Here is an 11643-nt window from a genome sequence, read left to right as displayed (position 1 = left end):
ATAAATAAATGCAGTTATCTACGTCATGTAGAAATGTAAGGAGTTGGGCAGTTCGCAATTAATGTGGTGACCTTGGTTCACATCAGAGGCAAGCGGTTATCTGAACTGGTCTTTGGGAACCCTTTCTAAATCTGCATTGACCAGCGAGGTGAAGTATAGTGATCTAGGGCCGACATAGCGTGGGGAGGTCTTCATACAACAGTGGATTTCCAAATAGATCTAAATTAGTTTATTTTCTTTAAACATGCCTGTACGAGTCTGTGATTATGCATTTGTAATATGTAAAATATACAAATTCTGGTTAACAGACCTGCATATGCACAGGTACACAAAGCAATGTAATTGTGGTACAATCGGTGTATGCAGGTGAATACAAATATCAAAAACCTGGCATCAATGTGTAGTGGCATAGAATAATACATTTAGCAGTATAGCGCTGGCATGCTGGCGGGGAAGAAGATCTGTGGCTTACAACAGGCCAGGCGATACACCAGAGGGGGATATCTGGGGGAAAGGTTACAGAAGGGGGCACAGGAGGAAGCCCTGGGAACCCGCTGGTAAGTTCTGGAGGGCGCGACCGGGGCGGAGCGAGGCCACGCTGGGAGCATAAAAGGGGGCCCTGAGCGAGAGCTCGGGGCTGTCGTTTGGAGTGGGATACCCGTCGTGCTGTTGAAGATCGTCGCCATGGTCGCTGTCGTCTTCACTCGATATTGCGCTGCTAGACAGTAGTTGGCCGTCTCGGTTCAGCACCGTAAGTGCTTGACGGCTCGTGTTGTGGATAGGTTAGCAAAACCACGTAGAGTTGTGTATAAGCGAGCGACAGACGAGTGTGGACCAGCGTAGGGTGTGTATTGTGCAAAGGGTGCTCGGTTAAATAAAAGAAGTGCCTCCAAGTCTAAGCGTCTCCGAGTTAAGTCACTACAAATGCATTAAGCATGGTTGGCATGGGTCCTGATAATTGAAAGCTCTGAATGCGGGCAGCCTGTTCTACGAACACAACAAAACGAAAAAAGTTCAACACATACATATAAAACGATCACCACCTACACAACACCACCAATACAAGCAACACAAACCGAATACCTAACCACAGCACTCGTTCCACAATTAGACCACCACGAACAAGATCAGCACCACCACCACCACGACCACAACACCACAGAACCACAAACAGCAACAGAGACACGTGCAAATAAACTACAACACTCGGGACTATCATAACAGATCACTGTCAGGAAGTAACTCTGATACAAGACAAATGTGTTTTGAGTTATCATTTTATTTCATGTTGCACAAATGATTCCGTGTAGCCAACTTACCAGATACTTTAGAAGGGAAGGTCCGTGGTACGTGAGCACAGCAACATTATCGGTATCGCAGAGAACGAGTTCAGGGTGCTTAAGGAATATTGCACAGCAGACGAGGTAACACATTTATAGTGGCCATAACAGTGTGTGTGACCCACCAACCCTCGCTCCACAGTACTAGGTTATGCGCCACGTACAGGACAGCCACCAGCGTGAGAACCTGCAGCACGGAGTTAGAGAGCTCACGACACAGAGACACGAGTGTGTGAGAGAAGCGAAACCCGTTCAAACACTTGCCACACACCCCGCACATCTCCCCGATAATTTCCATAGCAGGTCGCGCGCCTTGGCCGGCCGCAGAGTCCAGGCAACGCGGTAGGCACCGCGGAATACTAGGCCGCGCGCACGCGATTCCCGCGGACGCGATGCTGAGGCGGGGGGAGACGGACCCCGCCACGGGAGATCTCGAGCTTTCTTGCACGGCCCCGGATTCTCCATGGAGATGGAATAGATGTGGGGAGGACACGGATACAAAACGCGGGCGTCTATGTACAGAAGCCGTGACAGTGGGGGAGACAGTGGCCACCATTGAGGCTTGGCCCGTGTTGGGGGAGTGGCGTGGGAGGGCGGGGCCACAGTTTGGAGGGGGCGTGGCTACACCGGAAGGGGGAGGGGCTGGACAGCCGAGCGTCATCACGTGGGCGGGGCGACGTCACTCAGACGTCACTTGATTGGTGACGACAACCTGGAGCGCGTTTGGGCTCCCACGACGGCCGCGAGCAGCAGAATCAAGTCTCCCAAACTTTAAGATATTTTTGTTTTTTCAACGCAAGGTAATAACTTATATTTATTAAGGAAAACATAAAGCTGTTATATAGACCAAAATTACAAGGACAGTGGTACCTCGGTATACGCCGTAAATTCGTCCCCGAAGCTAGGAGGACTTGTACCGAAAATGACGAATACCAAACGAATTTTCCCGTGAGAAATAAAGGGAAATAATCCTTTCCAGAGTATAAGAAATTATATTTAATATGGCATATTATACATTAATGAGGGTGTATAAAATAATTTAGACACTACATAAATTAAAATAAATGTGTAAATAAATTAAAATAAATTTAAATAAAAATATAATTTAACGTCACTTTATCTTGCTGAGAGGAGTGAAAATCGCAAAAAAACACGTGAAAATTCATACTCTTTGGTTCTATGCGGTAAAGTCACGTTGGTAAAAAATAAAACAACAAAAATCACGACGTTTCGGCCACAACACAAGCGGCCTTCATCAGGTGAAGGGACCAGGCTGTCTCGAGGACAGCGCTGGAGTGAACCACAGCTCGCGGTCTGAGCTTGGCTGTGTTTCACTCCAGCGCTATCCTCGAGACAGCCTGGTCCCTAAGCTGTGTCTGCGGCAGCAGTTACATTGGGGAAACTAAGCGACATGTCTCGAACCGTGTTCGTGAGCATAAGGCAATACTTCTGTCGTGGCTGATAATTATTTTAATGTGGCTGGCTCACGCGAAATTAATTTCTCTAAGACGATGGTACTTTCCAATATCAACAAAGATTCGTTCGTGAAGCCATACATATATACAGGCACAATTTCAACCGAGACAATGCGTACAAAGACAGCAATCATTGGAAAGATGTCATCAACCACTTTGGGTCATGACTTGATTTTTTTGTTACCTTACCCCAGGGCACATATACCCCGCCCACTTCGTTCTGACACCAGGAGATTTTGTTGGCACTGCATGTTCCATGCATTCACCGCCACAGCGCTTGTGCCACGCCCACTTTTTAGAAACCTTTCAAAACGGTTGCCTTCGGTGACCTCCCCCTCTTTCCTCCTGAAGACGATCAATTGTGTTCTGATAGAAACGTCGTGGTTTTCATTTTTATTTTAAAAAATTCTTCTGATTCACTTTAATCTTGATTTGAAGCTTTCGTGACTGCAGGAATCCATTTGGTTCTTTCGGTAAAGCCATCTGAAGATGATTGCTTGTGTGGCGATCGAAACGTCGTGATCTATTATTTTTTCTACCTACGTGACTTTACCGAAAGAACCAAAGAATATTAGAATCTTTATTTATCCTGGATAAAATCCGAGGAGCTATGAAGCTCTTTTTCACAGATGTCCAGTAGGGGCGGGTCAGAAAGTTACAAGAACACGCAGTGCAAGTTATAGGAGAGATGAGAAAGTCACTAAAAAGATATCATTTCAAAATAAACATTTTTTTTCATGAAACATATAGCAATGATATAGACCGCAATTTTATATATGTAGGAGGTCTGTACTTTGCCAGTGGAAAGGGAAATGGGAGACATTTAGTTTCATAGAGACTCGTGGAATTAATCCATCAGTGTATAGCTTGTTCGTGTTATCGGCACGATGAGGTTTTTCTATGGATTGCCTCGTTTCATCCCAACACGAAGCGAATCGCACATTAATGGAATTTTCTCAAACATCCCAATGCAGCAGCACCATCCTGATAAAAAGTCAGTGATGCAGTGAGATGAAATGAGACACATACAAGAGATAGACATGTAGGGATATGATATGAGATGCAGACAAAAATAAGTCGTGAAATTAGATAAACTAGATACAAATAAGATTTAGAACATACATATGAGTTGTAGACAAGATACGTAGAATGAATGAGATAAATAGGCAATAAATAAATGAAAAGGGAGTTGACAAAACATATAAACAGGAGGTACATTTTTCTTCCTGTGGTTGTCCCACCTGATGACGATTGCTTGTGTTGCAATTGAAACGTCGTGATCTATTCTTTTTCTACCTAGGTGACTTCACCGAAAGAACCAAAGAGTAAGAGATACCTATTTAGCGATATGAGAGGAGTAGATAAGGGAGAGAAATGTCATGAACTTGAGGAATGTATGCAAGTAGGAAATAAAGGTTATCATCAGACATGATAAATCCACTGGTGGATGAAGGTCTGATAAGCCTTTACTATCCCCCTAAAGTCATTCGAAGCAACAATCCATCTAGTCTCTACAAACGAGCTGATTTGATTGCTCCATTTCCACGGATATCCTCCTCTTGGGTGTATTTAATGTTCACCCAGAAGTGAAAATGTTACACCGCAGTTCGGAGTTTGGCAGCAAGTCGTGTGTGATGTGGTAGAGTGTGGCGACTCCCACCTCTATCAATACGTCTCATTAGGGGGAAAGAGCAGATAGACTACTCTATAGAGATCCCTCTCGTGGAGGCCCTTTCACCATAAGCTGTATGAGCAAGCAATTGCAGGGCTGTGCTTGCTTACAATTGAAGAGACTGGGTGCAACAATTGCTCAGCACCATTTGAGCACTTATTTGGCCAATTTAATGGCATAACCCGTTAATAGGCCCTGATTAATTGAAATCATCAAAGTGTCTGTTCACATAAACTCACAAACTTCCATGTGTGGCCATGAGCAAGTGCCGTCAAATCCAAATTTCTCTGGCCAGGACCAGTCTCTCCATGAGGCAACCTCTCTTGACTCACAAAGCGGGTCCTATTTTATCAACCCTAGGTGAATGCTGGGCTGAGTTAACCTCATATTGATTATAAATTGAAACTGATTTAGAGGTAGGCCTTCTGCTGTATCACTCAGAGTAATGAGAGGTTAGGAAGCTACTATCGAAACTGTCACTGTACTTATTGATCTTGCTCTTACTGCAACACTCTCTCTTGACCAGATGGCGACTAATCTCCTCAACAATCGTTATGCGGTTTTGGAAAAACTGGATGAAGGAACATTTGGCCAGGTGTTCAGATGCTGGGACCACAGGAACCACAAGCAGATGGCCCTCAAGATGATTGACATCACATCAAGGTGAGATAGACCAAGTAATGATGTGCTTGACAATCTTCACTGACAAGTTTTCCTGTAAGAGAAACTCACGTGTGCCTACCTAGACAAGACGCAATACGTTTTCCGTTTTAATGATGATGCAATTTCCAACATTCTCATAAGTGTTTGTATTTCTTCACGCAGCATCACGGAAGCACAAGCATATCGCGAGGCTCTCTTCCTCAAAGTGCTGAGACACAACAGCATCATCCGGCTCGAGGAAGACTTCGTCGTGGGAGATTACCATTATCTCGTGTTGGACTACATCAGGTAACAACACAAAGTCCATTACAACCGTGGCACTTGCAGGATGTATACAAATATAAGCTTGGCAGCTGATTGATCCACATCAATACTCAATCCTTAGCTGTGCTACACTGCATTGTTAACAAGTAGCTGTATTAACCATTTATTAGCTGGTTTGCCAATTCTCGGGACCCAGTCATGCCCAGTGGTAAAAACTCTGCAGTCAGCATGTATTCAAGTAATTGTTACCCGTCGAATGCCTCACCTCACCCTCAGTGTTCCAGTACTTGCCGTGCATGTGTGGATGAGCTGGTGACTTTGTGCTTCATGCTGTTTAACCATGTTGCACTGTGTTCATTTTCTGTGATCAGCATGGGCAGCCTCGTTAACGTGGTGAACTCGAAGGGAGCATTTACTCTGTCCTGCGTCAAGAGATACGCCCGGTCCCTGATGGAAGTGCTGGCCTTCCTGAAGAAGAATGGCGTAGTCCATGGGGACCTCAAGCTGGTAAGGGTTTATCATTACATTTCTTTTAGAGGAATTAAGCAGGTCTAAGGGACGCTGCCATGGTGTCATGGATCGCACACTAGACTTTAAACCCAGAGGAAATTTGTTAAATTGATCCTCCGGATTGGCAATTATAACAGTGGATGGGTTCTCAAATCCCACCCACCCAACACCTCTGCACACCCATGAGTATAAATAGGTAGGTCACAGTTAATCATGTCACGAGTGGCGGGGTGAAGTGTGGGTACTTCCCCTTCTTTCGAGACATTTGACGCTGGGTAACAGGAGCCCAAAACCATCTAGAGGGGTTCTCTTCAGCTAGCTATGGCGGAGGCCTTTCTAGAAGTAGAGGGTTGAGCAAGTAATTGCAGGACTGCACCTTCACCGTGATCTTTTAAGCAGATTTAGCAGTTTATGTGCCTCATGGGCATCCACTGCATGATGCACATACACTGGCCAGTTTAATTCTCATCACAGCTGCCTCATACAGTGGCGCTCTTATCCGTGACAATATTACCCATGACTCCCATTATCCATGGGAACTGTCGAGTCTATAAAAACACCCATGATCCGTGGCCCTATTTTTCTTCTTATACGTAATTATTTAGTTTTTTTTTTACCATCATGCATTGCGGAACAACTCTGTTATTGCCGATGAGCAGAGTCGCTGTGGAAATTCTTCTCATTATAAGCGTCTTGTTTTCATGAATAACTTCATTGCAAGATTTCATATTGGATCATTTTTACGAGAGTTATTGATCCCCCTGCCTCCCTCTCCATTACAAACGGACATAGATCATGCATGAACACTTATAACGTTAGATGGACAGTGCAAAAATGAACGCCATTTTCCATGACCCTCGTCTGGTTAAATAAAATATATTAAAAAATGCTTGCATCCTTATATTTCTTTCAGGAAAACATCTTGGTGAAATATCACCACACGGCAGCCATCCGATTGGCCGACTTCGGAGGAAGTTTTTTTGAAAATGAACCCCGTAAGTTACACTTTATATACATTTATACATACCGTAGCATTTCTAAATCTTCCTACCGATCCTGTTATATGGAATAATAATGTTTTGTTTTCTATAGCATCTTTCATGCAAATTGCGTGAACGATGCTAATGTTAAATGAACATGTGATATTACAAGAGCTTAACACAGTGCTGCCCGTGCATGGTAGCTCCACACGAGGTATGATTACAACGCGTTGCGATCTCCGTTTCACAACAGAGCATTGGGAATGTCCACTGCCGTTTAAAATCACGTCCTTTCACACATCATGCAGGACAGGGCGAGAGCACATTGGAGATTCTTGCAGTAAAACTGTGACTCCGATCGTCCACTTAACCCTTTAGAGCTGGTCCATTTATCCTTGGGACCTAGTAATGCCCACCTATGGCGGGATCTGATATATCAAGCGACTGAATGTACTTTTTTTTGTTGCCAATAATGAAACCGAGAAAGTTGATGGAATTCATTTAAAAAGTGTCTGTGCTGCAGAGTGACATAGACTTAAAAGTTGCTCAGCTATGAAAGACCTGTATTCTTATTTCTCTCCAGCCGACCATTCATTTGGGACGGCCGGATACCAGGCTCCAGAGGTCTTGCTGGCCCAGCCGTTCGGAACAGCAGTTGACATGTGGGCTGCTGGCTACATACTTGCCGAGATCTCTGTTGCGAGGCGACTGCTGCCAATAACCAGCACGATTCAGGAGGTCGCTGGGATCACAAAGGTAAGATTCATTTCCTAATTCAATTGATTTAACTATTTTATTACGGAAAGTGTTTCACGTTTGAATTGGTTGTTGCGGTTCTGTGTTGGCTCAGGCGGTTGAGCAATTGGCTCGCGATCGCAAGGTCGTGAGTTTACATCTGATTTGGGGGGGGGGGTTTCAGCCCCTCCAGTGTCGATAAAATGAGTGCCACTTAGTTGGGGAAGTCGACATTGGTTGACACAGACGTAGATTCGCCGTTGCCATAGAGGAATGCAGAATTTTACCACTGACTCTGGGCGCAGCCAGGCTACGATCACTGCTGCCTCAGTGATCGTTTTACTTTGAGTTAACTTAAAATTTGAAACAGCTTGGTTCTACGTGACTTCAAGTGTTTACTCAATTACGAATAATTTATACTCTTTGTTTTTTTTCGGTAAAGTCACGTAAGTAAAATAAAATAAATAAAAACTAAATGAAATCACGACGTTTCGGAGGCAACACAAGCTTCCGTCTTCAGGTGGAACAGTCACTTGATACAGCTATTTTGCTGTGACTGTTCCACCTGAAGATGGAAGCTTGTGTTGCCTCTGAAACGTCGTGATTTAATTTCGTTGTTTTTATTTATTTTATTTTACCTACGTGACTTTACCGAAAAAACCAAAGAGTATGAATCCTTGCAGTCACGGAAGCTTCAAATCTAGAATTACGAATAATTTAATCAATAGGATACAAACCATGCATGTAAATACGTAAAGAAAAACTCAACTCTCCAATGAAGTAAGAGCAAATGTGACTTTTATTTTCAGATTGTGGGAAGACCACCCTTAATGATGCTGCACGCTGCACCAGACGGTCCTCGGTATTTCAGTGAGTAATGCAAATTTTATTTTTAATATGCGATTAGGTGTTATAACACCACTCGTCTGGCTGCACAATGACGTGAAAGTTGGGTTGTTTCCCCACGTCCTTCACAGCCTTCATTGTACATCACAGCCTTGTGCACATGAATAATATTCTAATGCATGACATCGTTTGCGATTGTACCCACTGCAGACTTCTTTGGGCAACTGACCAAGGAATGTCTGCAGGAGACCCCTCAGTGTTGCCCGCTCAAGGAGTTTCTGAAAACGAGAGACCCATTGTTCCTGGACTTCATCAGCTCCATCCTACGGTGAGTGTCCCACTCTTTGAGTTTCCCTCAACTTTAACAAATTCAAGTCAGTTTCTATATCATAAGGAAATACGCATCCCTTTGCAAAGTATAGCAAGTCTGCATCTCTCTGCAGAAGAAACTAGGTAAAGAATGAAAGGACAATGCAGTACTCTAGTTCGTCATTTAACGCGCTATTAGATGCGTTTATGAAAAGTGTTGCATTAAGAAAAAATGCATTTAGTGAGGAATGACCGTTTACACATTACAGAGATAACAAATAAAAACCATGCACATTTGCACTATAAAATTAGCCTACAGTCATCCCATGGCGAGAAAAAGAACTGTGATGAGGGTATGCCAACGTGTACTATATCATTATATGATTCCGCGCAGAACCCCAGAATTCCTATACTGCTCAGCCACGCAGCTGAAGAAAGTAATTTGTCATGAACCACTCAGAAAACCCGTTCCCAAATGGAAGCAATGTATTTTAGCAATATTGCGTTGTGTAAGCACACTTTGAGCGAGGACTTACCATACCTAACTTCACATACCTGCAAACCCTTACTTTGTCAAGTGGATATCAGTTTATTGTATCACTATAATGTGTAATGTGGGTATGTATATTTTGCTGATCTTCTCATCGGTACTTGTCTCTTTGTTTTCAGCTGGAACCCAGATGACCGTCTAACTCCGGAAAGTGCTCTCAAGCACCCATGGATGAGTGCAGCTCCAGCTCCACCACCTGGATTTCACCAAGCACCAGCAAGCAAGATCAACTCCCATCTGGCTCCGTCAACCAAGACCTTCCAGATTCTGAACCCCACCAACTTCACTTCCAAGACAAAGGACCCCTACAAATTATGCTGGCTGGATTCGGACCCCAACGACGTCTCCATCCCGGCTCCAGCACCTTGCCACCTTCCCTCAATTTCACAAATCACTTCTCCTAGACAAATTCCAGTCGCATCATTTTGCAGCAGCTCTTCCGGAGTGGAAATATCCATTTTGGCCACTAAGGTGTCCACTGCCATTTCCCTTCCACCTCCAGCCGCCGTTCCAGTCCCCTTCATTCAGCCAAGGACTGACGCCTTCCTGGCTTCTGTCTCTTCCGGGTCATTCATCGAAACCAATTTGGAATGGGAGATTCCTACAGCCACCAGCTCAACATCCACCATAAAACGCAGCATTCAGGTGGAAGATTTGAACACTGCTGTGTCTTCGACAGCATCAATTGCTGACCCCCTCCCAGAGTCGGAGACCAGAATTAATTTGGACATCAAGCCTCTGGATGTTGAGGAATTTCCTATTTCAATTGAGGCAGTCGATGAGACGACCCAAAATGGAGCCGAGACGAGCATGTGCTCCATATTGTCTCTGCCTATAAACGCAGACGACACTGTTAACCCTCTCCTGGAGTCCGAGAGCACGGTTAAGGCAGACTCTAAGCCTCACGATTCTGAACAAATGAAAGCCATGGTACAGAGTGACATGGACAGTGCAGAAAAAATTATTGAGGTCCCCAAATCCCAATCACCAACCATCCGCAAGAGATTGCATCGGTTCGGACGCGCTCTTGTTAAGTTGGTCTGTTGTTGTGGGGGAAGTGGTGAGGGGGATTAAATGTTTTAATATTGTAAAATATATGGGCAGCCTTCGACTTATAAACAGGTTTCATTCCTGGGACCTGTTCATAAGTCGAACGGTTTATAAGTCGGTCGCCAAAAATGTATTATATTTAAATGCACATAACTCATTGCTATAAATTGTGTTACCGTTTTAAAAAGGGAAACATTGTTAAACTCATAGGACATATTGTACATTTGCATTTTATACTGTAATAAATACTATATTATACATAACATACCAAATAAATGTTGGTAAATAGAAAGAAAAATCAGTTTTAACTTCACTTGCCTTGATTCCCGATGATGCTGGCGTGCTTGTCGGAAGGCGCATAACGATCCCAACAATTTCACACACACGATGGGGCATGTAAGCGCACTCACACAAAAACATACACGACAACGATCTCCCGTGTAGCCTGCCTTCACAGCGATTATGAAGGCCGCCTTTGACTCCCCAGTAGCGATGTTTACACACATCGCACCAGGTACTCATTTGAGGCCGAGTTGACCTAGGGGAGGCCCAGTACCCATTCAGATTATCGTCACTGATGTTGGTTGTGAGTGGGAATTGTTGTATATATTATGATTTAAAAAAATGTAAATATTAAATATAAAAAAATGAACATTTATGTAAAATGTGTTAATATTTGTAATTAAGTGTGATTAAACTTGATTTGAAGCTTTCGTGACTGCAGGAATTACTCTTTGGTTATTTCGGTAAAGCCACATAGAAAGAAAATAAATAAAATAATAGAATACGACGTTTCGATTGCAACACAAGCAACCGCCATCAGGTAGAACTAAATTTGAGAGAGAGACAAACCCACAGACACGGAGACACACAGACACACAAGCAGAGAGAGACAACACAGAGACACAGAGACCCAATGCCTCTATGTCGTGGCCTTAAATAGAGAAAGAAGAGGTGGGGGGGGGGGGCAGAGAGAGATGTGGGTCTGCTTGAGCAGAGAAATTAGCATGTCAATGAGAGAGCTGTGTGGAAATCCACCCCGAAGCGGCCTGGGGAGAGAAAGAGCGAATGGACCCTATGAGAGCCTGGTACATTTGAGAGAGAAATAGGAAGTTTGAGAAGACAAATTTAGTAAAATTAGGAAGTGTTATGCAATCCAACGCAGAGAGTCGGCTAACACACAGTTAAAGCATAGCCTGGTTGATTACGTCTCCAAAGATTGCTAAATTAGAAGTTGCGTGAAATTTGA

The 11643-nt window shown here is 43.9% G+C and overlaps 1 protein-coding gene across 1 annotated transcript; it reads left to right on the top strand.

Moving 5' to 3' along the window:
* The first annotated feature begins 1812 nt into the window (after positions 1-1812).
* On the top strand, positions 1813-11105 carry LOC142915416 (uncharacterized). The gene is made up of 9 exons (XM_076061238.1): positions 1813-2140; positions 5014-5150; positions 5313-5438; positions 5786-5921; positions 6838-6919; positions 7488-7660; positions 8449-8509; positions 8696-8813; positions 9464-11105. The coding sequence occupies exons 2-9, from the start codon at positions 5014-5016 to the stop codon at positions 10416-10418; spliced, it is 1788 nt and encodes a 595-aa protein (XP_075917353.1). The 5' UTR covers positions 1813-2140; the 3' UTR covers positions 10419-11105.
* Positions 11106-11643: the final 538 nt, after the last annotated feature.

This window comes from Petromyzon marinus, chromosome 5, assembly GCF_048934315.1.
Source record: "Petromyzon marinus isolate PM22_M1 ecotype Great Lakes invasive population chromosome 5, UKy_Petmar_22M1.pri1.0, whole genome shotgun sequence".
In the NCBI taxonomy this organism is placed as follows: domain Eukaryota; kingdom Metazoa; phylum Chordata; class Hyperoartia; order Petromyzontiformes; family Petromyzontidae; genus Petromyzon; species Petromyzon marinus.
The sequence above is the reverse complement of the archived record's forward strand: the minus strand, read 5'-3'. Positions and strand labels throughout refer to the sequence as shown.

Excerpts from the sequence above, each read along its gene's own strand:
- LOC142915416 (XM_076061238.1), top strand. The coding sequence starts at position 5,014 with ATGGCGACTAATCTCCTCAACAATCGTTATGCGGTTTTGGAAAAACTG. Across the intron at positions 5,151-5,312 it reads ATGATTGACATCACATCAAG|CATCACGGAAGCACAAGCAT; the intron begins GTGAGATAGACC and ends TTCTTCACGCAG. Across the intron at positions 6,920-7,487 it reads TTTTTTTGAAAATGAACCCC|CCGACCATTCATTTGGGACG; the intron begins GTAAGTTACACT and ends ATTTCTCTCCAG.